At 38.8% G+C, this 27601-nt stretch overlaps 1 protein-coding gene across 2 annotated transcripts in view; it reads right to left on the reverse strand.

The window, feature by feature from the left end:
- VIRMA (vir like m6A methyltransferase associated) overlaps nucleotides 1-27601 on the reverse strand; it is an 83825-nt gene that overhangs the window by 28951 nt on the left and 27273 nt on the right. For both annotated transcript variants that reach the window (XM_027765468.1, XM_006161291.3), the window contains exons 5-15: nucleotides 25559-25727; nucleotides 23433-23552; nucleotides 22125-22397; nucleotides 19001-20141; nucleotides 15856-16347; nucleotides 14132-14286; nucleotides 9519-9601; nucleotides 5718-5811; nucleotides 5059-5603; nucleotides 4293-4528; nucleotides 3571-3823 (exon numbers count right to left, since the gene is read on the reverse strand). In XM_027765468.1, the coding sequence (XP_027621269.1) occupies nucleotides 3571-3823; nucleotides 4293-4528; nucleotides 5059-5603; nucleotides 5718-5811; nucleotides 9519-9601; nucleotides 14132-14286; nucleotides 15856-16347; nucleotides 19001-20141; nucleotides 22125-22397; nucleotides 23433-23552; nucleotides 25559-25727 (3561 nt within the window). The remainder of the gene's footprint in view (nucleotides 1-3570; nucleotides 3824-4292; nucleotides 4529-5058; nucleotides 5604-5717; nucleotides 5812-9518; nucleotides 9602-14131; nucleotides 14287-15855; nucleotides 16348-19000; nucleotides 20142-22124; nucleotides 22398-23432; nucleotides 23553-25558; nucleotides 25728-27601) is intronic.

Raw genomic sequence — 27601 nt, forward strand, 5'->3', positions numbered from 1 at the left:
GCAGGATTTGAACTATAGTCAGTCATGTGGGAGTCCAGTGCCTCAACCACCACACCACCTTCTGGTCCCCATTTTTACTTTAAAATGACATCTTTTTTTTAAACTAAAGTGTAACTTCTATTTTCAAATGGTTAAGTAAAAAAGTATTTTGATACTTAAGTATTTTAAATCATAATATTCATTCATTGGTATCTTTCTTATAAAGAAACCATTCGGGACCAGCAGTTAGTGTAATGGCTATGTCGCTGGACTCCCACATAGTCGACTGCAGTTCAAGTCCTGGACCCGGTAGCTTAAACTCACGCCGGGCGTGTGTGCATGTGTGCCCAAGGTCCCGAGAGGAAAATGGAGAAGAAGGGATTGCGGCGTGGCCATTCCCCTGAGGGGTGATTTCTCGCTTTCTCTCTGTCTCTCTCTGTCTTTCTGGCGAGTGCACGCACCCTCTAATGAAAACCTCTCAAAAAAAAAAAAAATTCAGAAAATTAAACTGTAATAAATATTAGTATTAGAATTTAAAACATAACAAAAGAAATGGGTGAACAAATGAATATTTAAGCAGTACTATAGTCAGTCATGTGGGAGTCCAGTGCCTCAACCACCACACCACCTTCTGGTCCCCATTTTTACTTTAAAATGACATCTTTTTTTTAAACTAAAGTGTAACTTCTATTTTCAAATGGTTAAGTAAAAAAGTATTTTGATACTTAAGTATTTTAAATCATAATATTCATTCATTGGTATCTTTCTTATAAAGAAACCATTCGGGACCAGCAGTTAGTGTAATGGCTATGTCGCTGGACTCCCACATAGTCGACTGCAGTTCAAGTCCTGGACCCGGTAGCTTAAACTCACGCCGGGCGTGTGTGCATGTGTGCCCAAGGTCCCGAGAGGAAAATGGAGAAGAAGGGATTGCGGCGTGGCCATTCCCCTGAGGGGTGATTTCTCGCTTTCTCTCTGTCTCTCTCTGTCTTTCTGGCAAGTGCACGCACCCTCTAATGAAAACCTCTCAAAAAAAAAAAAAATTCAGAAAATTAAACTGTAATAAATATTAGTATTAGAATTTAAAACATAACAAAAGAAATGGGTGAACAAATGAATATTTAAGCAGTCTTCCAATTAAATATTTTCCTCTACTTTTCCTATCCTTTTAAAATCCAAGTTATCTAAAGTTAACCAAGTTTAGCTAACAACTGTAAAATCTCCCACTATGCTTTTCATGAAAGTAATTTTACAGGAGTATTTTTGAGTATGTTTCATCACCTTTAATCACCCTGACAACACTGCAAAACAATATTCAACTTCACTTAAAACTATGAGACAAAGCTAGAATTAAAGGTAAAAATGACAAGTTGAGGCCACATGATCAGGGCAGCCAGGATGTTATTGTGCTAGTCAGTGTAGTCATGTAATGCAATGTAGATTATTTAACAAATATCAATGTAATGGCCACTTGGAGATATGAAGACTTAAAATAACCTTTCTACCACATCCGAAATTTTTACTACCAGGTACCGTTCTTGTGAAAACAAATCACACTAAAAAACCCTCCCTCTTTAATTGAGTTTTTAACTGTAATCAATAGGAGCTTTAAGCTAGAAAAACAATCTTCTAACATGGGATTCTATTAAAAATATTTTTCCTGGGGGCAAGCAGTTGGCGTAATGGCTATATTGCTGGACTCCCATGTAGTCGACTGCGGTTCACATCCCGGACCCGGCAGCTTAAAACTCACGCCGGGTGCGTGTGTGCACATGCCCAAGATCCCAAGAGGAGAATGGAGGAGAAGGGATTGCAGCGTGGCCATCTCCCCTGGGGGGTGATTTCTCACTTTCTGTCTGTCTCTGTCTGGCTAGCGCATGCGCCCTATAGCAAAAACCTCTTGGCAAAAAAATAAACAAACATAAAAATAAATAAAAATAAATATTTTGCCTGAAAAAAAAAAGACTAGTTAATTAGCAGGAACAATCAGACAAGCTAAAATGCTTTTAGGCTGGGACCACCAGATGGCATAATGGTTATGTCGATGGACTCCCATGTAGCTGACTGCAGTTCAAGTTCTAGACCCGGCCACTTAAAACTAATGCTAGGAGGGACCAGCAGTTGACATAATAGCTATGTTATTAGACTCCCATGCAGTCAACCACACTGGCTTAAACTCACACCAGGAACATGTGCGTGCATGCCCAAGATCCCAAGAAGAGAATGGAAGAGAAGGCTCTGCAGCAGGTCCATCCCCCTGGGGGTGATTTCTCGCTTTCTGTCTGTTTCTGTCTTTCGGACGAGTACACGCACCCTATAGTAAAAACTTCTAAAAAAAACAAACAATAACAACAACAACAAAACTCATGCTGGGTGCATGTGTGCCCAAAATCCCTAGAGGAAAATGGAGGAGAAAGGATTGTGGCATGGCCATCCCCCATGGGAGGGGGGAGTGGTTTCTCACATTCTGTCTGTTTCTCTCTGTCTCTCTAGCAAGCAAACGCAACCCTATAGCAAAAATCTCTCTTAAAGGGAAAAAGAAATACTAGTAGGAACAGAAATCTTCTCCAAACACCATGGTTTTACAAGTTAAAAAGCATCTCAGAAACCCAGAAAACTATAAATTAGAAGTCAATAATAAAACCAACAGGAAAAAAATACTACTTGACAGGGCCAGCCTGTGGCATAATGGTTAGGGCAGCTAGATCCCACATTGTGGTAGACTATGTGGTTTGTATCTTGGACCTTGTGGTTTGAGAAACATGTGGGGAGCATATGTGCCAGAAACTGTGAAAAGAGGGAGACATTAAAGAGAAGGAATTGCGGCATGACTATTCCCCATGGGGAAGGACGGTGCTTTCTCACATTTCTTCTCTCTGCTTCCCTGGAGAATACACATACCCTCTGGTAAAATTAAAAATAAACAAACAAACAAACAAACTACAATGGTTAGCCAATACCTAAGCACAGTAATCTGAAACATTAAAACTGTAGTAGTCTGTCATCTGTGATACTTTCAAAAGTTGCCCAAACAAGAAAACCTGGTATTTATTCACCCAACCACAGTACTACAAAATTCAAGAGTGACTTGGTGTATAATTGGAAGAAAAAGGAATACAGTAGACATAAAAGACCTGTATTTTTCTGTAAAAAATATAGCAACAGTGGCACATAAAGCCATCACTCAAGGTCACAACCTTTTTAAAAAAAAATAATTGTTTAACTTTATTTATTTTAATTTGACCAGAGAGGGACAGACTGAACAAGAGAGAAAAAGAGAGGGAAAGTGAGAAAGCAAGCCACCAGTTCTGAGACTCAAAACTGCGGTCAGTCATGCGGGAGTCCAGTGCCTTTAACCACCACATGATCTGCCAGCCCAGTCACAACCTTATAAAGAAAAGGAAAAGAAGTTCTTCAGAGAAATCCATTAAATATTCACCCAAAAAAGCTAGAAAGCCCTAAACCATTTTATACAAAGTCCAATTTATCTCTCTAAACAGGATATAGGTGATAGCTCTTTGTTCACAGCCAAAATTTATGAGAAATTTTAAAACACATACATACACAAAGACTTAAAGTAACTATAAATACCTGATCACAGAGAGACTGCAAAATGGATATGACATATTCAACACACTGTTGGCGAATAACACTATCTCCAGGAGACCGCACCAAAGCTAAAAGATCCTGAAATATTTCTGCATATCTTTCATCACCTTTAATAGTTCCATTAATTAGATGCAAAATAGCTAATTTACAAGCTTTGTGAGAAGCCAGAGCATCAAGAAGAGCAAGTAACCTGGTGGTTTGGTTAGTGCACTGTTTTTCTTTATCTTCTGAAGTGCTGAAATAAAACCAATACATTTAGTTAAACAAAGTTCCTGATTTTAAGGTATTATTTAACTATTATTTATCAGTTTACATATGTTTTGTATAAAACATTTCATTCCTTGGATATAACAATAACTTCTCTGAAACTTTACAATTATCGTAACATTTTACAAATTCAAGCTTTCAATAATGTATTTTCTTAAATCAGAGAATTTCTGCAAGTCTACTTTTCAAAAACCCAAAATCAAAACCCTAAAAGTATTTTACACATGAAATGATGAAATAAAGCTTTCTAACTAAACATAAGCTAAGTATGTTCATATATACATGCACATGAATATGTATGTGTATGTGTTATAATTGCATGTACATATTACCTGGGCATTCTAAATCCAAGTTTCCAAACTCTAAATGAAAAACAAAACAACAAAAAAAGGATATACGTCAAGAATAACTTAATTTTTAATGCAAAATGAAAATACCTTTGCAAGTCTTCTACAATCAAATCCAACACAGTTCTCATAATCAGAAGTGCAGTTGGTGAGGCAAGGTCACACAATTGAACACAAATACGCCGTAACATATGCTGAATTGGCTGGCAGGTTGTGCCAGAGAAAGATCGAACTATTTCTTGGAGCAACTTTGCTTGAACATGAAGATGCATGCTCCACAACTTTCGGGTGTTGAGTGCCACTGATATATCATGTGGCTCAATAACCTGTTAAAAAAGTATAATGTGTGTGTACGTAGATTTTTTAATATTTATTTATAGTCACAAAAATCTGTTCAGGAAGAACTGTTATGCAAAGAACATCTTTACTGCATGCTTTAAACATTTAATTTTCTATTATACAATTAAACATTTGGTTGAATTCAGTGAATCTAAAAAATTATTGTTCTCAGATTAGCAGTCTGTTGAGCAGAGTCCATTGATGAAGCAACCTTGTTACTGGCAAATTCTTACACATGTAAAGGAAGAAAAAAGAATTTAAAATAACAGAAAAGTGTAAGTACAAGTATACATGACAGCATAATAAAACGACCTTTAACAAAATGTATTTAAAATGTTACCCCCATGTTTCCTCAATGACCAACTTGCTTCAGTTTTACCTCACCCTCATCCAGTTATTATATGTCTTTTTGAGGGAAGAGGGATGAGGGTTTAGTTTTGTTTTTAACAAAATCACTGCCTTTTTAAAAAGTGTTACTGCAGTCATTTATAAGATGCATGTTATATGGAAGTGATACCTGAGTTGTTTGCATGGGCAATGGAAGAGGCAGCAGCTCTGAAAGAAGAATGAGTCCAGAAAAAAATCCTTCAGGAACCTTCAAGATTGAAGAAAGAACTTCTTTTAACATTAAAGACCAAGTATTACTGGCCAGAGTCTCTTCTGAGATTGTGAGTTTCTCATTAACTCCTTGTGTAAAAGTTAGTAAAATATCAATGATATCATTCTGAATTTTCTGTTCATCACTATCCAAACGACCTGAGAGGGGGATAGAACACAGGAGCATGTGTAAAGTAACGAGTGCTGAAGGAACACGCATGTCCTTAAACTCAAAGGATCCACCTCTCAGGAGTTCCGTTAACATAGTTTTAAGAAGAGTGAGTGTACAGCGAGCCATTGAAATAGTAGTAACTCTGTGAAGGGTAGTCCCCATGTTGACATGGAGTCTCCAAGGCTGAGTGAGAACAGTGTTCAATTTTTGCAGAACCCGAATGAAGGTGTCCATTCCTTCAGCAGAAAAAAGTTGAATAACAGCAAGATTCCATTTCAGATCTTTCTGTTGACCTTTATAATAGAATGAGAAAAAAACTAATTACTTATATAACCATTTTGATTATATAATAACATTTACCCTAGCGTTAATTAGTAGTTTTTAAAGTATAAGTAAAGCCACATTACCTTCAACAGGGGGTGGTGGGCACGCCACATTACAGAGAACACGTAAGGCAGTGGTAAGGCCAACACCTTCCGGGGTCATCAAGTTATCAATATTCTTTAAAGATAAAAATGATCAGAAAGTTTAATTTATTGGTATCCATCAGTTCAAATTCCAGGCATATTATGCTAGTTAAAAATAGAAACTTTGGGTCTAGGTGGTAACACCATAATAATACAACTAGACTAACATAAGAAGGGTCCTGCATCGTATCCTGGCTCCTCCCTTAGCATGCCCGGTGCACACACACCCATGATCCAGAACTGGCTGAGATTAGGAGTAAATGGGGGATGGAGAACCTGTTTGGGTACCTATCCCTGTCTCTGTCTATTTCTCTCATGGAGCATGCTCAGGACTGAGCTTGTCTTCCCTCAAATAACATTTAGTTTATTTGCATGGACTCATGGGAAATTACATTAGGTTGGTGCAAAAGTAATTGTGGTTTTGTATTATAAAATCTGTCATTCGATATTAGATACATTCTTAAATAAATGTGGTTATGTTATACATCATTTTAATGCATGTTTCTTACTCTTTGTTCTTGCTAATGATTTATTACTTTCTGCTTATTTTATATGTATTTTAGACCATGGAAATGATGTCAGACAAAAGGCAAATTTGAGAGACTTTCTTACTTGAATACAAAATGGGTCATAAAGCAGCAGAAGACAACTTGCAACATCAACAACACATTTGGCCAGTGAACTGCTAATGAATATCAAGTGTACTGATGGTTCTAGAAGTTTGGCAAGGTAGACAAGAGCCTTGAAGATGAGGAACATAAATGGCCTCCCATCGGAAGTTGACAATGATAAACTGAGAGCAATCATCAAAGCTGATCCTCTTAACTACACAAGAAGTTGCTTGGGACCAGCAGTTGGCGTAATGGCTATGTCGCTGGACTCCCATGTAGTTGACCATGGTTCGAGTCCTGGGCCCAGTGGCTTAAATTCATGCTGGAAGTGTGTGCGTATGTGCCTGAGATCCCGAGAGGAGAATGAAAGAGAAGGGATTACAGTGTGGCCATCCCCCCTGCGGGGTGATTTCTCACTTTCTGTCTGTCTTCTCTCTGTCTTTCTGGAGAGCGCATGTGCCCTATAGCAAAAAACCTCTCCAAAAAAAAAAAAAAGTTGTTGCCAAAGAATTCAACATAGACCATTCTACAGTTGTTCGACATTTGAAGCAAATTGGAAAGGTGACAAAATTTGATAAGTGGGCACCTCATGAGCTGACCAAAAATGAAAAATAATCATCATTTTTAATTGTCATCTTATCGTATTCTATGCAACAACAAACCATTTCTCAATCAGACTATAACATGCAATTAAAAGTGGATTTTATACAACTGGCAATGACCAGCTCAGTGGCTGGAGAAACTCCAAAGCAATTCTGAAAGCCAAACTTGTACCAAAAAAAAAAAAAAGGTTGTGGTGGGACCAGCAGTTAGCATAATGGCTACGTAGCTGGACTCCCATGTAGTCAACCACGGTTCAAGTTCTAGACCCAGCGGCTTAAACGCACGCCAGATGCATATGTGACCAAGATCCCGAGGGGAGAAGGGATTGTGGCGCAGCCATCCCCGCTGGGGGGTGATTTCTCACTTTCTGTCTCTCTGTCTCTCTCTGTCTTTCTGACGAGAGCACATGCCCTATAGCAAAAACCTCTCAAAAAAAAAAAAAAAAAGGTTGTGGTTACTGTTCAGTGGGGTCTGATACACTACAGCTTTCTCAGATGTAATGGCAAAACCATTACATCTGAGAAGTATGCTCAGCAAGTCAATGAGATGTACCGAAAACTACAGCCAAAACTGGTCAACAGAAAGGGACCTATTCTTCTCCACAACTCCCAATCATCAGTCGCACAACCAATGCTTTGAAAGTTGAACAACTTGGGCTATGAAGTTTGGCTTCATCTGCCATATTTACCTAACCTCTCACCAACAGACTATCACTTCTTCAAGTATCTTGACAACTTTTTGTAGAGAAAATGCTTCCCAAACAACAGACTTTTATCCTACAAGAAAAAACAAACTTTTTTCTCATTGGAAAAAAATGTGTTGATTATAATGGTTCCTATTTTGATTAATAAACTTGTGTTTGAGCCTAGCTAAAAATTCACGATCCAGGGCCAGCAGTTGGCATAATGACTATGTCACTGGACTCTCATGTAATAGACCACAGTTTGAGTCCCAGACCCGGTGGACTAAACTCATGCCAGGCACATGTGCGTGACTGCCCAAGATCCCACGAGGAGAATGGAGGAGAAGGAATTGCGGCGTGGCCATCCCCCTGGGGGGTGATTTCTCGCTTTCTGTCTCTATGTCTCTCTCTGTCTGTCTGGCGAGTGCATGCGCCCTATAGCAAAAACCTCTAAAAAAAAAAAAAAAATCATGGTCCAAAACCGCAATTGCCTTTGCAACAACCCATGTACTGAAGTGATAGGGAGGAGCTAGGCTATAAAAGCACACAATACTGAAACACTGACACTGGTATTCACCCTTGGTCTGCCCACTTCTCTCTCTCAGGAGTATACTTTCATGTTCCCTTTTGTTTGTACTTTGATTTTTTTGACCCTGTTACAAAGCTTTGGTACTGCAAAGCTTAATGTATGTCTCTTGGCTAAGTTCTTTCCTCCAAAAAGACAAAAAGTGAGGTATTTATTCTCACCCTAACACTTCAAAGATTAACAATGCACTACTGTTTTTTCATTATTTGGATTATATGTGAGAATTTCAACAGTACGATTATGAGTTTTATTAATTTTAACAGGCATGAATTATTTTGACTGCAGATTTGACCATTCAAAGTCATAAAAGAAAACTAGCCTCGGGACCAGCAGTTAGCGTAATTGCTATGTCGCTGGACTCCCATGTAGTCGACCACGTTCAAGTACTGGATCCAGTGGTTTAAACTCACGCTGGGTGCATGTGCCTGCGTGCCCAAGATCCAGAGAGGAGAATGGAGGAGAAGGAATTGCGGCGTGGCCATCCCCCTGGGGGGTGATTTCTCGCTTTCTGTCTCTCTGTCTCTCTAGTGACACACGTCTGCCCTACAGCAAAAACCTCTCCAAAAAAAAAAAAAAAAAAAAAAAAAGAAAACTAGCCTCCAATATGATGATCTGGAATTGGCTCTATCAGACTTCATCTAAATATTTTAAGTAAAATCCTTTTTTACAAATTACATCTAAATGAAATAGTTACATGTTACATTACTATAGCATTTAATTTTAAAATACTTTTGTAAATGCCATTAAAATGGTGATTAATGGGACCAGCAGTTGGCGTAATGGCTATGTCACTGAACTCCCATGTAGTTCGAGTCCCGGACCCGATGGCTTAAACTCGCGCTCAGCGCGTGTCCATGTGCTTCCAAGATCCCGAGAGAATGGAGAAGGGACTGCGGCATGGCCATCCCCTCTGGGGGGTGATTTCTCGCTTTCTGTCTGTCTCTGTTTTTCTGGCAAGTGCATGTGCCCTATAACAAAAACCCTCAAAAAATATATAAGTAAATAAATAAAATGGTGATTAATACTCCCATTTGAAAGGAAAACGTAGGACAGAATCTGATAGTGCAAAGCAGTACAGTACACAGGATTATGTACACATGTGTTCATGCATACATAAAATCATATACCAGTCTATACTAACAAAGTCTAATTAATCAAGGACACTACTTCTACAATGTCTACACAATTAATTTAATGTAGTTTCACTACATAGTATGACACAGTTTCACAAAATCAAAGCACTTTTAAGTTCTACTTACCTGTTTAACATATTCAATTAGGTTTGGGATGCAGTTAATTTCAAATCTAAGGTTTTTCAGAGGTTCAAGCCACTTGCCAAGTTCTTAAAAACAAGGAAAATAATTTATAATATTTTAAAATAAAAGCCTTTATGAGAAAGGAAATAAAGTTATTATTTTCCCCAAAGAAAAACATTATTGTATCTGTATTCATACAAATAACCTAAGTGTTATGCAAGAATGAACTTGTTAAAGTTAATTCTTTAACAAGCTTTAAAATGAAATACAAATGCAACTCTACTATACTGGTTCAGAATAAGTAGCTTATTTATCTGGATTACAAAAACTTTAATGCTTAAACAGTCTACCTAATTCATTTCTTGCAATTAACATGAAACATTGAAAAAAGATGTATCAAATTACTTATAAACTAATACATCATTTGTTCATATACCTCTGTCACTGCATCCCATTACCACCCCAAAAAGTATACACAAAATGCACTCATTTCTAATGGGATCAAACCATTGGGAGACATTTTGCTGAATGTGTTTTACCTCAAGAATTTTTTAATTTTGTCAATTTCCTACTGATCTTTAAAAAAATTAAAATTAAAAAATTAAAAGTCATTATTACTGAGGCTACCAGATGGCATGATAGTTAAGGCGCTGGACTCCCACAGGGCTGACCGCATTTTAAGTCCTGGACCTGGTAGCTTGCTTTGTTCCTCTCTCTCTCTCTCTCTCTCCCTCTAGTCAAACTGAAGGAAAAGAAGAAATAAATAATTTCTTAAAAAAAAAAAGTAATTATTGGGGAGATGGCATGGTGGCTAAGGCACTGGACACTCCCATAAGGCTGACCACAGTTCAAGTCCTGGACTTGGTGGCTTGCTTTCCCACATTCTCTCTCCCTCTCCCTCTCCCTCTGTCTGTCTCTTTCTGGTCAAATTAAAATAAAATGAATGAATAAATAAAATTTAATAAATAATTCTTTTCTTTTTTAAAAAAGTAATTACTATTACCCCTCAAAAATGACAGCAAATTCTGTTTAAAAATTTAAAAAATACAGGGGGTCGGAAAGAGGTAAAGCAGTGAAAACAAGACATTCTGTGAGGCTGATCCATGTGGGAAGTTCCCAGGATCACATCTGGAGACCTTCCTGAGTGCAGCATGTACTCATATGTCCAGATCCAGGGTTGACTGAGGCTGCATGATAGATTACATCAAGACCCCGTCAGTAGAGTACTCTCTCTGCCTTTTTCTTTCCCTCTCTCTCTTCACCCACGGAAGAAATAAAACGCACACACACAGACAAATGAAATAAACCATTCACCACAATCAAACTCAAAACTCTCCTAGAAGTCATGCTATAACATCTATATTTCATCACCAAAATGTTTTAGAAGAACATTCTAACGCAAAAAGTGGTATATCAGTTCCAGACCCTTTGTAAGCATGACTACAGGAAACAGAAAATAGTGATCACATTATTCCTCAGTTCTACACTCCTCTAAAATGATTATAGCTATACACATTCTACGCATTTTGTTTTATTAGCAGAGGGTACATACACTCACCATGGGGGTTCAAGGGAAGAGAAAGCACCCCACAGCCGAGCACAGTCACATCACAATCTTTCCCCTCCATTTATCTATCTTCTCAGAATTTGGAGCACACATGCAACATGTGCCTCCCATGTTTTTTCCAGCCACCAGAGCCAGGATTCAAACCATAGTCAATCATGTGAATTTGGATGCCAATGCACAGGGCTTACCCACTACAATAAGGGGTTGGCCCTTTCCTATGCATTTTTAAATTAACTTTTGTATATATGTGTGTATATATATATATATACACACACACACAATATGTAGTTCAAAGAAAAATATAAGGGATAAAGAAACAAATACCAATATACTTATCACTCAGAAAAAGTAGTAAAGTATTAATACATTTGAAGACATGATATATCTTATTTTATAAAAGTATACCTCAGGAAAAAGATCTCTTTCCAGTACAGGAAGTTTAGTTAACCACTCAATTTTTACTAGACATATCATATAAAAACAAAAAGATCATATGCCATTTTAAAGCATTTTTACACTATTCAACGTTATCAAATTTTCCACTTGATAAAGTCAGGATGCTAGAAACCAAAATAAAATAATTTTTAAATTATGATTAATGGACCAGGAGGTGGTGCGGTGATTAAGGGGCTCGATCCCACATGACTAACTGCACTGTTTGAGTCCTAAACCCAGTGGTTTGAAAAACATCCCAGGCATATGTGCATGCATCTGTCAAAATCCTGACAGAATGGAGAAGGGACTGTGGTACAGCCACACCCTCTGGGAGGGTGATTTTTTTACCTTCTCTCTGTGTCTCTGTCTCTCTCCAGTGAGTGCAAAAACCCTAAAGCAAAAAACTAAAATTATTAGATACCTTAAACTTTTCAAGAATGACCATATAAAGTTTGCCATAAATGTCATTCAATAAGTATACTATATGTACATACATTAAACATAATGTTCATACTCATTTTCTTTACTTTTGAGAAGAACATGATGTGTTAAACCACATATGGATTTCTAAATCATACCAGAAAAGTATTTTGGAGGCAGTAAATGGTGTATAGGTTAAGATGCTGGATCCCACATGGACAACTGCACAGTTCAAGTTCCGGACTCAGAGGCTTGAAAAAAATGTGTGTGTGTGTGTGTATGCGCGCGCGCACCCAAAATCTCAAGAAAAGAATAAAGAAGAACAGACTAGGAAACGGCCATCTCCCCTGGGGGTGATTTCTCACTTTCCTTGTCTTTCTGTCTCACTGGCAAGCACAAGTATTTGATAGCAAAAAAACTTAAAAAAAAATAAAATAAAAAGTACTGTAATTAAAACTACCTATATAGGGACCAGCAGTTGGCATAATGTCTATGTCACTCGACTCCCATGTAGTCGACCGCTGTTCGAGTCCCGGACCCAGTGGCTTAAACGCATGCCAGGCACATGTGCGTGTGTGCACAAGATCCTGAGAGGAGAGTCAAGATGGGACTGCGATGTGGCCATCCCTGCTGCGGGGTGACTTCTCACTTTGTCTCTCTCTGTCTCTCTGGCGAGCATGTGCACCCTATAGCACCTCTCCCTCCCCAAAAAACAAAAACTACATATACACCAAAACACACATAGAGTTTGTCCCATGATCTTGCAGTTAAGGGAGTCAGATCCTACATGGTTGATGGTTTGAAAACACACCAAGTATATGAACATACATGCTCCAAATCCCAACAAGATAGAGAAATGAAGAGATCACAGTGTGGCAACACTCCACTTGGGGGTTCTCTCTCTCTCTCTCTCTCTTTCTCTCTCTGGCAACTCCCTGCAACCTCTGTCTTATAAACAAGGACCAAAAAACACATAACACATAGGGAAAACTATACCCCAACCTAAACTTTTTAGTCTACCTTTAAACTAGCTCTTCCATTTTGATTAGAACTTTAAGTAACCATATTTTCATGACTCTAGAAAAAGGTCCTTATTAAAATATCTTTGTTCTTTATTCACGATAGAGCACACATGAGAATGAATGATTGTGAGAGAGGGAGAGAAAGAGAGAAGAGGGGACAGAGAGAGAAAAGGACAGAGGGAGGGAGGGGATATATGGAGGGAAGGGGAGAGGTAGAGAGAGAAAAGAGCATTCTCTGTGGGGTCTGGTCATACCACAGTCCTCTTCCCTCCAGCCCTCCCACCTGTAGGATCTTGGGTATTCACACACATGCCCTGCACATATCAGGCTGACCAGTCCAAGAGCCAGAACTGCGGTCACCACGTGGGTTCTCCTGAGCAGCATTTCATGGCTACATCATGGTGGAGCCAGACCAGAAAAAAGACATTTTCAAATATACTGTTTAATTTATATATTGAAACATTTTATCAAGCTTTCAGTTTTATAAACTATCCTCATAAAAGGTAACTTCAGGAGGGCTGGTCTCATAGCCTAGAGGTTAAGGGAGCCAGATCCTATAAATACAACAGTGGTTCAAATCCCAGCCCCAGTGGCTTGAAAATCATGCCAGGAACATGTGCATGCATGTTTCAAATCCCAAAAGGATGAAGAAATGGCAAAGAGACTGCAGTGTGACCACATCCTACCAGGGAGAGCTTTCTCTGTCGCTTTTTCTCCCTCTCTCTGGAAAGTATATGTGCCATTTGGAAATCAAATTTTAAAAAGGTAATTTCATGATGTTAAATACAGTATTATTAGGTACATTATCAAAAATAATAGAGCCAACTAGTGGCATGGTGGTTAAGGTGGATCTCACATGACCAACCATGAGATGTGAGTCCTAGACCTGGAGGCCTGAAAAATGTGCTGGCCACATATACATGCATGCCCCAAATCCCAAAAGTAGACATGGAAAAAGGATTGCAATATGGCCATGCCCCATCTGGGGAGAGTGGTGCCTTCTCACTTTCCTTCTCTGTCTGTCTTTTTCTGTCTCTTCCCGGCAAGCATATATGCCCTCTGGCAAACTAAAAAATAAAAATAAATTTTAAAAAAAGCATATCACTAATTACAAACACTCTAAGGTTTTGTTCATCTATTACAAATGCTTAAAATAACTTCAGGTACCATACCTTGCAATTTAGCATTATTTTCATCAGCTTTACAAAGCTTCAAGAGAGATGCTGCATGCTGCTCTAGCATTTGGACATCACTGGAAGACTGAACCACCACCAAAATAAGTATGCATGCGTAATTATAAGCTACTGACTTCTTAGACTTGGAATCACTGAAATAAAACAAGGTTTTTAAGTTTTGGGTATGAAAACATTTTTTCAGGAACAACTTTATACATTTGTTTTAACTTGGTTTTAAAGAGACCAAGGAAATTTACAAGTCTAACTTCCTGAAAACAAAAAATTAGATTTTATACTTCACATTCACCTGAAAATATTCCTTAAAAGTATAAATAAGAAAAAAATGAAAATGCATATCACAATAGAGTAAAATTCTATTAAGAAATAAGATCAGGCCAGTTTATGATCTGGTAGTTAAGGCAGCTAGTTCCCACATGGCTGGTCATGTGGTTCAATTCCCAGACAAAGTGACTTGAAAAACATGTCGAGTGCATGTACATGCATGCCTAAAATCAGAAAGGATGGAAAAACAGAGGAGGGGGAATTGCAGCATGACCATGCCACCATGGGGTTCTCTCTCTCTCTCTTTCTCTCTCTCTCTCTGTGGTGTGTGTCTCTCTCTCCAGTGAGTACACATAACCCAAAAAAATGTTAAAAAAAAAAGAGAGAGAGAATATCAGAAGACTAATAAGATATTAATAAGTATACTTCATTAACAATAGAATATTAGAAAGTATACTTCATTGGTCTCCTCGAAAATGTTTGTCCAGAGCCAGCCAGTGGTGTGGTAGTTAATGCAGATGGATCCCAGATGGCCAACTCAGTGGTTTGAGTCCAGACTTGGTAGACTGAAAAACACACTAGGCACTTGTATTTGTGTTCTCAAAATCCTGAGAGAAGAATGGAGGAGGAGGGACTGTGGCGTGGTCATCCTCTATGGGTAGGGGAGGTGCTTTCTCACTGCTCCCATCCCCTCCAGCAAGTACACATACCCTATAGCAAATAAAAAAAAAAAAAAGAAGAAGAAAGAAAATGCATGTCCAATCTGAATAAATAAAAATAAGTGTAATTATCTGCTATCATCATCCAGTCTTCTACCAAATTTTTAAGATGAAGCTAGGCATAGTGTCACTGCTGTTTGCTTTTCACAGGCAAACAAGATAAGTCCTTCGGAATCATACCTAGGCCTCAATGCGAGAGCAGTTACCTAAATGATACTACTACTTTGTGTGGCATGAATCAGGAAGAGGGCATCTCTCTCTTCTCATACACTAAAATTCACTTCGCTGCTAGGAAATCTCTTTGAAACTATTATTCTCAATCCCCTTATTTAATCAAAACAATTCTGAAACCAGAGCACTATGAATAATTTAGAGACAAAGGGCAGATGATAGCAAGAGAGTCCTCGTTACTTTTAAGATACATATTCCTGTGTCTTAGGATTCCCTTCCACACAGATCAGCAGGGTAGTACAGCTACAATATTTTTCAACAGCATGGGGAAACTAAAAGAAGCTGCTAAAAGGTCCCTTTCACTGCTTTAAAGCTACCTCTTTTATTTTAGAGATTTCTGTCACTCTAATCCTTAATTAACAACTTATGTGGTATGTCAAAATATTTATAATTTTTGTTTTCTAAGCAACACGCTGTTTAAGAAACTAGCCCATGAATGATTTAGTTTTCAAACATAACAGAAAACTTAAGGAGTGAATAGAAAATTACCCTAAGGCTTCTTTGGAATAATACTCCATTAGAGTAATAAGACTTTGGAGATTTTTATCAAGACTGAAAACATGGCCAACAGCTGATCTTCCCACAGGATTAAAAGTAATCAAATAAAGATTATGAAGGGTTCCCAAGAGATCAGAATGATCCGTTTCTTCACTAGCTGTACAACGCTGAAAATGACTGAACAGCTCTGTAATACATTGTAACGTCTGTGTTGAGTCTTGTAGCCACAAGGCAAATGCATCATCAATAACACCATCAGATTGAAGACCTTCCTCTTCATCTTGATCATAAAGGTGACACAAAGCTCGTATCAACAAATTTGTTGCTTCATATTCTGACATAAAAAAAAGAAGACCCTTTTGTGACTGTGCAAGAAACTTCAAAACATCTTTTGTGGCTTGTAGCACACCAGGGTGGGCACTTGTTACTGGAATGGATAGAAGCAAGGTGACCAACTCCAAGAAGTGATGACTGTGAAGATACCTGTAGAAAAGTTGATAGATGTCAGGTCACTGCAAGGCATTTTTCATTTACTCAATATTCACTAAACAACAGGCAGGGAAAAATTTTTAATGGACATAATCCTTATCCTCAGTGATAGACTCCTTTAACTGAGAACACAATATGAGTTACAAGTGTTCACTCTACAGTAAAAAAGGAAAGTAAAAGTTCTGAGAGGCCTTCTAGCTAGCAGTCAACAGATGTTCAATAAATAACTATTGATATGTTTTCTCTTTCCAAAGTTGGGCTACTTATCAAATGTTCCTTTTTCACCATGGCCCTACTCTACTTGTGACATATTAGTACAGTATAGTTGCATTAGCGTGTCTATGAAAAATACAGTATATATGGACCAGCAGTTAGCATAATGGCTATGTCGCTTAACTCCCATGTAGCCGACCGCAGTTTGAGTCCCGGACCCAGTGGCTTAAACTCATGCCTGGCGCGTGTGCATGCGTGCCCAAGATCCCGAGAGGAGAATGGAGGAAAAGGGATTGCGGCGTGGCCATCACCCCTTGGGGATGATTTCTCACTTTCTATCTCCCTGTCTCTCTCGGTCCTTCTGATGAGTGCACGCACCCTATAGCAAAAACCTCTCAAAAAAAGGTTTCTCACACCATAAGCACAAACAGCTTAGGAACATGAAGGCATTAAAGTCTCTGATTGACAACCTTCAGCCAAAGGGCAAAAGAGCTGGTAGAAAAACAGACTATCCTGAGTTTCTCAGTGAGCTAAGTAAAAACACACTTTAGGATCCAGTAGATGGCATAATATCTACGTAGCTGGGCTTCCACATAGTAGACCATAGTTTGAGTCTCGGACTAGGCAGCTTAAAACACACTGGACGCGTGTGCATGTGTGCTCAAGATCCCAAGAAGAGAATGAAGGGACTGTGGCGTGGCTGTCTCCCCTGGGAGGGTAACTTCTCGCTTTCTGTCTGACAGGCACACGCATCCTATCACAAAAATCTCTTAAAAAAAAAAAAAGGAAACACATTTTAGTAAGTTCCTCAGTTATTCACAGTAAGTTTAATAAGACTTCCTTTACTGGACCAGCAGATGGAATAATGGTTATGGCACTGTACTCCCACATAGTTGACCATGGTTTGAGTCCTGGACCCGGTGGCTTAAACTCACAGTGGGCACATGTGCGTGCATGCCCAAGATCCCAAGAGGAGACTGAGGAGAAGGGATTGAGGCATAGCTATCCTCCCCCACCCCGGGGGAGAAGGGGGGTGTGATTTCTAGCTTTCTGTCTCTGTCTCTCCAGCGAGCCCACTCACTCTATAACAAAAGTCTCTCTCAGGAAAAAAAATAAATAAATAAAAACACTTCCCTTACTAGTTTCTCTCCTTTTATTACTCTCCTCACAAATTTCTGATTCCAAGGATAAGCTCTCAAAAAGCTACAATGAAGACTTTGCCTCAATTAATGCTTTTGGGAAACTCAAACTAAGTCAAGGGCTGATACATTCAGGTATAAAGAGGAATAGCTAGGAACAGACAGGGTAGACAAGTACCCCATATCCTGGTAATACACTATGCCCCAAATCAAGACAAAAACTAATCACAGAAATAAAATATAATACAGTAAAATGCCATTTTTATTAGAAAGCTATTAACAGGCAAAGTTTTCAAAACAGAAAAGTCTCAAAAGTTGAAATAAAAACCTACCACGGGGCTAAGCAATAGTGCAAAAATAACAGAAATAGATCAACATGGGAAGATCCTGGGTTCCCATCCTGAGACCTCCCAAAGTTTAACAGGCAGACATATATGCCATGTTCCAGTCTAGCTGAGACTAGGGGTAGGAACTCTGTTGTGGGTATCTGACTGTCTTTCTTGATCCCTCTCTCCTCTCTGTCTCTCATGAAATTAAATAAATAAATAAAAGAATAAATACTTTAGAAAACAAAACCAGTGTGCCAATTCTACAGCCAGTTTGAAACACACACCAGATGTGCCTGCATTCCCCAAATCCCGACAGAATGGAGAAATTGAGAAGGGATTACAACATGACCACAACTTATTACCCTATCAGGTGGTGCATAAGAGGTGCATTCTCTCTCTCTCTCGAGCTTTCTGGTCTCTGGCATGTGCACATCATACCCTATAGCAATTGGTAAAATTAAATTCCTACTATGGATACTGGTCCTAATAATGGTAAAACTGTATCAACAAATAAGGCAAGAGGCACATGACAGAAACAAGTAGTAAAGAATCTTAAAGAATCTTTAACCATGACTATAAGATTAAGTCATTAAAACATTAATATAACTTACAATGTATCAGAGTAAGAAAATACAAAGGAATTCACATAGAAAAGTTCTCTCCTTTCTATGCCATTCTTTGTACAAACTTCCCAGAAGCAACTTGGTAGTTTCTCATTTACTTTTACTCAGAGACATGCTTATTATCGGCATTGTTGTTCATTATTACTCTCTTTCACTTAGATTCCTAATTCTACTTTAAGTACTAACACAATATAGGCTCACCCAAAGTAACATATTTCTCAGTTTCACTGGAGTATCTATTTTGAAATATCAAATATCCTTATACAGATATGCATGACCTACAGATAAAAAATAAGATTGCGTCCAAAAATTTGTGAAATTTTCCAAAACAAACATCTCTTACCTAAAGAGAACAGGGTATGGATCATCCCTCTCTGGTGGTCCAGTAATCCGTGCCATTGTGGGGAAAGACTTAACAGGGGGCTGGATCATTGTATGAGGTGCGGTTTCCATTAAATGAAAAACTTCTTCTAGGAGGCTAACAAGCTTTTCTATTTCACCTTCAGTTATATTTGAGGATTCTAAAAGATCCATATCCATAGAAGCTTCTACCTCATTTTCATATTCAGGGTTTGTTCTCTCAAGTCCAGCATCTGTGTCATGATCAGGTTCACTGTGGTTAGGAACAGACGAAGTCTTCTCTGCTATATGGTCACCAAGTCTTTTAATCTCAGACAAGATTTCATAGAAATGGCATTTTTGAAGGATAGCTGAACCAGCGGTGACAACCCTCACAGTCTGATCTAAAAGTATGAGTTCCAGAAGTTTCTGATAGCCACTTTTTTCACTCTGCCTTCCTCTCAAAAAAGCTTCCATTCCTTCTGTCATACTAATGACACTGTCCAAAGCTTTAAAAGCATTTAACTTAAGGGAAGATGAGACATGATCAGCAAACAGGAGCTCAAATAATGCACTGATCACTCCGGCTTGCAGCAGTCCTGTGATTCCTTGAGCCCCACATTCTGCTAGTGAAGACACTAATTTGGTCCCAGCTTTGAGCTGCCGGACATTTAAGGCGATGGGTTGGCGAAGGGCTACTTGTAAATTTAAAGCTTGCATAGTCCAGTCTACCAGCTGGTCAAGAGAGTCTTGCTTAGTGTTTTTCAACTGCAAATAACTTAATCCTTTTATTATTAAACTTGGAATTTCTTCTAAAGCTGTAACCCATTTTGCACCTCTATCTTCCCGATACAAATCTAACAATTCAGTCAACTTCACTGAGGCTTCTACCGCCCCAGAATTTTCTTTATCTGGACCTTGATCTTTCATTCTACTGATTTCAATTTCAAAAGTTGTTTTGTATGGACAGCTGAAATATAAGAGTGGTACAAGCTCCCTGTCATATGGATCATAAGTCATAGGAGGAACTGAAGCTAAGTCTTCAGCAGTATATTCAACATCAAAGTTTGGATACTTAAATGTTTCACGTTCCAAGTCAGCAATTCCATCTTCATCACTGGAAATCTGTTCATAACCATCATCCCCTGAAAAGGAGTTTGAATAATACTAATTTTATCACTGTTGTCCAATGCATAAATTCTGTCAATCAAAAAATAGTTTATTGGGAACCAGCAGTTAGCGTAATGGCTATGTCGCTGGACTCCCACGTAGGCGACCACGGTTCACGTCCCGGACCCGGTGGCTTAAAACTCATGCCGGGCGCATGTGCGTGCATGCCCAAGATCCCGAGAGGAGAATGGAGGAGAAGGGACTGCAGCGTGACCATGCCCCCTGGGGGGTGATTTCTCGCTTTCTGTCTCTCTGTCTGTCTCTGTCTGTCTGGCGAACGCACGCGCCCTATAGCGAAAAAAAAAAAAAAAACCTCTCCAAAAAAAGAAAAAAAAAAAAGTTTATTGAACAGTATGGCAAACATTAAGAATTAATGATTTTCTCAAATCAACTTCTACCCCAATATCTTATCTACAGTACCTAATAGAATGATGATGAACAAACATCTTAAGCAAATTTCTCTATTATAAATTTTCAGCTTTATAACTAATTCTGTAAAAGGTATCTCTCCTCACAGAAATAAAATTTTAAAGGTCTCAAAGTAACAAAAATACCTCCCTGAGGAGGGAAGAAATTAAGCCTGCCCACTTGAGATTTTTTTCACTATTTATAAAATTATTTTATTTAATTTTATTATTTTTTTTTAATTTAATCAGAGAGAGGGAAAATGAGAAAGCAAGGCGACAGGTCCAGGACTTGAACCACAGTCAGTAATGTGGGAGTCCAGTATGCCAACTATCACACCACCTGCCAGCCTCCAATTTTTTCACTATTAAGATACTTCCAACTACCAGCCAGCAGCTGGTATGTTGGTTAAGGCAGCTAAATCCCACATGGCCACCCAAATGGCCAGCTGTGTAGTTCAAGTCCTGGACCCAGCAGCTTGACCATGACCATACAAGCCCCAAAACCTAAGAGAATGGAGAACATGGAATTGTGGCATGCCCATCCCTCCTGTGGGACTGGCGGGGCGGGGGGTGATTTCTCACCTTCCCTCTGTTTCTGTCTCTCTCCAACCAATGTATATACCCTATAGCAAACTTGAGGGAAAAAAAAGGAGGACGGATGGGACCAGTTTAATGACCTGGTGGTTACTAAGGTAGCCAGATCCTACATAGCAGAGTGTGTGGTTTGAGTCCCAGACCCAGAGGCTTGGGAAGCAAGCCAGGCCATGTGTTCCCAAAAGACCTGAAAGAAGAGAGACATGGAAGAGAAGAATGGTATGACCATTCCTTATCCGGGGGTGTTTCTCCTCTCCTTTCTCTCTCAAGTGAGTATGCACATCACTAGCAAAAAAGAAAGAAAAAAAAAAAGAATCTGTGGGCAAAAATGCCAACTTGGAAGTCCAGCAGTAACACACTACTCAAGTAATGCTATCTGCACAGGAAGTATACACCCATAATCCTGGCTGGCTAGGATCTGATTGAGGGTACATGTCTTTTTCTCTCTCTGTTATCTCTCACTCTCATGAAAGAAATAAAAATGTTTTTAAAATGATGGGCTAATACTACCAAAATAAAATAAGAATATGAAATTACAAACTTAAACCAAGTAGTTTCAGAAAAAATATTATATTATTTATATACTATTATAGGCTCTCTTTACAACAATCTCATTATTATGGAATTTTCACTTCTCTGCATTAATTATCACAGTTTCCTAGGTCTATGTTATATCTTTCCTGCCTGAAATCTAACTACTCTTATATTGCTCAAAGTTACATCAAGTTCAAGAGCTAGCAGGTGGTGTGGTGGTTAAGGGTGCTGGACTTCCACATGGCTGACTGCAGTTCAAATCCCAGACCTGGTGGCTTGCTTTCTCACTCACTCTCTCTCTCTCACTCTGTCCCTCTCTGGTCAAATTAAAATAAATTATGTAATTCTTTAAAACAAACAAAAAGTTACATCAAGTTCACTTTTAGTACATAAAACCAAAACGCCCTCATTAATATAACACACCTTCACCTTCTTCATCTTCTTCACCTTCTTCCTCTTCCTCTTCCTCTTCCTCCTCAGGGATACTGTCTACTGTATGGCGGTCATCATCATCCTCATTCTCTTCTTCCTCTACATCTACATCATCTTCGTCATCTTCTCCTTCTTCTTGCTGTTCTTCTTCTACTTCTCCTTCATCAGAATATTGACCTTCCTGGGGAACAGAATTCCGATCAGGAGAAATGGGTTCAAAATAATCTTCTCTATGAGGAGCATCTTCTTCCTTGTCACCAGACACTGAAATTTTGAGATTTAAGGCATAGATTATTGTAATGTTTTAAATAACACAAGGCAGAAGGACTAGGTATTGCAATTACTTAGAAGCATTTTATATAACTGTACTCATAAATATCCTTTTAAAAAGTGGCAAAATTACTTGTCTTAAAAAAATTAAGACTATATACACTGTTCAACTTCATACAGTGACAATAAAGTATGCTATTTTATACTCTAGTATCATAAGCTAACTTCTTAGCTATTAACTATACAGATTTTTTTATCTCTTCAAATATATTACTACTTATTGTTAACTAATACTCTTCCATATATTCCACCATAGCACTTTACTACTTTTTTTTAGCTTCAAATAAATTAACTGATTTTTCTTTTTCTTTTTTTTTTGGAGCAGGGGAGAAGTTTTTTGTTTATTTTTTTGCTATAGGGCGCATGTGCTCTCCAGACAGACAGAGAGAGACAGAAAGTGAGAAATCACCCCCCAGGGGGAATGGCCACACCGCAATCCCTTCTCCTCCATTCTCCTTTCGGGATCTTGGGCACGCACACACATGCGCCCAGCATGAGATTTAAGCCACCGGGTCCAGGACACGAACCGCAGTCAACCACATGGGAGTCCAGCGACATAGCCATTATGCCAACTGCTGGTCCCTGATTTTTCTTTTCTGACAAGGTCACCTGCCAACAGAAAAACTCATGGATATATTGCACAGCATGAGGAGGTGGGGTAGATACTGGGTCAGTGGGTGGCATGGTGGTTAAAGCACTGGATTCCACATGGCCAAGTATGTGGTTCAAGTCTCAGACTCAGCGGCTTACAAAGCATAACAGGGCACATGTGTATGTATGCTCAGAATTCCAGAAGGAAAGCACGGACTACAGTGGGACCTTACCCCTAGAGGGGTTATTTCTCCCTTTCCTACTCTCTCTCTGGCGAATCCATGTGCAGTATTGCAAAATCTTTTTATTTATTTATTTTTTTAAAGGCACTATTGATGCTATCCAAAAGAAAACCTCTTACACTGATTTTATTTATACCTGGCAAAGGCATAGGATCATCTTCATCATCATCAGGTGGAGGGGGTCCTGGAGGAGTCCTTGGTCCCCTCGGCTGTGGTCTTGGAGGACTTCCATTAAACTGTTCTTCTTTCTCCCCATCTGTTGGAGTTTTATTAGAGACAAAAAAAAAAAACTTCCAAGTTATGAAAGCATTGTGAAATAAATGCATGAAAAAATGTTTTTCACAATTTCAGTTTTTAGTCATCAGAATTTATTGATAGCAAATTTTTCCCTCCTGGCTTAACAGAAATGTTGCTAATTAATCTGTATTTGTAATATTAGAATTGCTGCCTTCCAATATAACAAAATATAATGTACACACTCCTAGGTGTAATCTCAGAGAAATAAAGACTTATTTTCATGGAGGAAAATGTATATGAATGCTCAGTTTTATTTGTAATAGTTTTTTTAAAATAATTATTTATTTTATTTTGTTTATTTATTTTTTAATTCAACCAGAGGGAAACAGAGAGAGAGAGAGAGAAAGGGAAAGACAAAGTGAGAAAGGAAGCCGCCAGGTCCACAATTCGAACCAATGTAGGCCACGTGGGAATCCAGCACCTTCACCACCACATCACCTGCTGGCCCCTTATTTGTAATAGTTTTACTTACAATAGCACAAAACTAGAAACTACCCAAATGTTCCTCAACAAGTGAATGGTTAAATAAAGTAGTGTATCCATACTACGTAACACCACTTGTTAATTTTTTAAAAAGTATTGACATATGCCGCAAAGTGGATGAACCACTGGGAAATATGATGAATGTAAACAATCAATCTCAAAAACATAAATTACTGCATGATTCCATTTTTTGACATTCTAAATGTAAACAATCAATCTCAAAAAGACAATTACTGCATGATTCCATTTTTTGACATTCTAAAATAATAAAGAGATGAACAAGTTAATGATGCCAAAAAATCATGATCAGTGAGAAGGGTAGGCTATAAAGAAGGAATACAAGGGTATTTTTGAGGTAATTAATTAAGTTTCCTAATTAAGGTAGTAGTTACGCAAGATTACACATGATATAAAACTGCACAGAGCTACACACACAAAGTGCGTGTCTAACTGATGAAATCTCAACAAACTTACAATGCCAGTTTTCTGGATTTTATATGTATTATAGTTATAAAAGATACTAACATTGGTGGAGGAAGGCTGGCCCTGCTGGCCTAATGGTTAAGGGCTAATAGGACAGCTCAAGTCCAGGCCTGAGTAACTTGAAAATATGCCAGATGCATGCGTACTCCCTAAATCCCAACAGGATGGGGAAATGGAAGAGAAAGGACTATGGCACTACTATATCCCATTGGCAGGGTGTTTTCTTCCTCCCAAGGGCAAGTGCCCTCTGGCAATTTCAAAAAGAAATTTATATCTAAAATATTTGAAATGCATTCCTTTAAAATATGTCATTGAGTATTCCAGGAACAGAGACTAAACTTCCTGCCTATTCTTCAGATTCTTTAGAGATAATTCTGATAATAAACAATGAATAACCACTGATTTGCATTATATTGGGTCATGAGAAAAGTCATGATGTATTTTTCTATGCAAAAATGCATCATAGGGACCAGCAGATGGCACAATGGTTATGTTGCTGGACGGACTCCCACATAGTCAACCACAATTCGAGTGCCAGACCCAGCAGCTTGACAATTCACACCAGGAGCGTGTGCATGCATGCACAAAATTCCAAGAGGCAAATGAAGGAGAAAGGACTGCAGCATGGCGACCTCCCTGGGGGGGGGGGGGTGTCTCATTTTCTGTCTCTGCTTCTATCTTTCTGGCAAATGCACTTGCCCTATAGCAAAAAATCTCTCTAAAAAAGTAAGAAAGCATCATGACTTTTCCAATGACCCAATAATTAACTTACGTTGAATGGGGGAAAAAAGCACTTGAGTCAATTTAAAGAGGTTTATAAAAAAGTAGACAAAAAAATTAAATGTAAATAATTCAACATAAAATGAAATTCTTATAGAAAAAAAGAAAATAACATCTTGTTAAGTCTTGAACAAGATTCAAAAGGTAGAAGAGTTCTTTATATCAACCTTTCTAAAGGGACATAAATTTCACTGGCAAAAGCAAACTTAAAATTCTCACCATGTTTGGGATTCCTTTTTAAACTCGTCTGTGGCTGGGGAGGTGGCGGAGGTGGAGGTGGTGGTGGTGGAGAGTCTCTGTCGTGACTTATCACTCTATCCACGGATCCATATATTGCCAATGTCAGACAGTTGTACCAGCCCCTTAGCACCAATCCATCGGTATTCACCTAATTTTTAGGAGGAAAATAAATCTTTTAAATCAAAGTTTTAATATGCCAAAAACCAGAACCATCAGTTAGCATAATGGCTATATCACTGAACTCTCATGTAGTCAACCGCAGTTCAAGTCCCAGACCTGGTGGCTTAAACTCATACCAGGCGCGTGTGCATGCATACCCAAGATCCCAAGAGGAGAACGGAGAAGGGAGTGCAGCAAGGCCATCCCCCCTGGAAGGTGATTTCTCGCTTTCTATCTCTCTGTCTCTCTTTTTCTGGTGAGCGCACACACCCTATAGCAAAAAAACCTCTCCTGAAAAAAAAAAAAAAGCCAAAAACCAAACAGTATCAAATTAGTCTGTAATTCAACTAAAACCTAAAAGTATGCTGAAATACAAATACCAATACTTGTATTGAGATTCACACAGAGGCACAGCTTTATATGGCCTTTCAGAATAACATAACTAAAGCTGTCCTAAAACTACATCTACCCAGTCTTAAGCTTCATGTGAATCCTTGTCAAAAAGTTTAATGGAGGTGGGGGGGAGACCAGCAGGTGGCATTGATGGTTAAGGTGCTGGACACTCCCACATGGATAACCATAGTTCGAGTCCCGGACCTGGTGGCTTGCAGCTTGCTTTCTCACTATCCTTCTTTCTGTCTCTCTGATCAAATTAAACTACATGAGGGACCAGCAGTTAGTGTAATGGCTATGTCGCTGAACTCCCATGTAGCCGACGACGGTTCGAGTCCCGGATCTGGTGGCTTAAACTCACACCGGGCACATGTGCATGCGTGCCCAAGATCCCAAGAGGAGAATGGAGGAAAAGGGACTGCGACATGGCCATACCCCCTTGGGGGTGATTTCTTGCTTTCTATCTCCCTGTCTCTTTCTGGCGAGCACACGTGCCCTATAGCAAAAACCTCTCCCCTCAAAAAAAAAAAAAAAAAAAAGGAAAAAAAACAAAAATAAATAATTCTTAAAAAAAATTAATTTTTTTTAAGTGTAACTGGGCCAGCCAGTGGCGCAGTGGTTAAGGGAGTTAGATCTCACATGGCATTGTGAAGTTCAAGTTACAGTGGCTTAGAAAATACAACTGATATGTATACATGCATGCCTAAAATCCCGAGAGGAGAATGGAGGAAAAAGCAGCATAGGGCCAGCAGGTGGTGTGGTGATTAAGGTGCTGGACTCCCACATGGCCAACTGTGGTTCGAGTCCCAGACCTGGTGACTTGCTTTCCAGCAACATAACCATTACATCTGCTATTCCCTAAATAAATATTTAAAAAAAAAAAAAAAAAAGGAATTACAGCATGGCCATTCCCCCTGGGGGATGATTTCTTACTTCCCCTCTTCTCTCTGTCTCTCCCTGGTGACCACATTTGCCTTATACAAAACTCTTAAAAATAAAAAATAATAATAATAAAAATGTAACCAGGGGCCAGCAGATGGTATGGTGCTTAAGGGCACTGGACTCCCACAGGCTAACTGCAGTTCAAGTTCCAGACCTGGCAGCTTGCTTTCTTGCTCTCCTCCACACATACACTCTGTCCCTCTCTGGTCAAATTTAAAATAAATAAATAAAGTTAAATAAAATAATTCTTAAAAAAAAAAAAGTGATCAAAGCCCCAACCAAAGGAAGAGAAATGACAATAAAATTAAGTGGGAGTTACTGATAATTAACAAATTAACACACCAATAGCTAGCTATAAGGGGTTAAGAAGTGAACGAAGGCATAACATTTTTTTTTTTGGAGAGGTTTTTGCAATAGGGCACGTGGGCTCACCAGACAAACAGAGAGAGATAAAGAGACAGAAAGCAAGAAATCACCCCCCAGGAGGGATGGCCACGTTGCAATCCCTTCTCCTCCATTCTCCTTTTG

The sequence above is a fragment of the Tupaia chinensis genome, unplaced genomic scaffold, assembly GCF_000334495.1.
Source record: "Tupaia chinensis unplaced genomic scaffold, TupChi_1.0 Scaffold138407_1, whole genome shotgun sequence".
Classification (NCBI taxonomy): domain Eukaryota; kingdom Metazoa; phylum Chordata; class Mammalia; order Scandentia; family Tupaiidae; genus Tupaia; species Tupaia belangeri.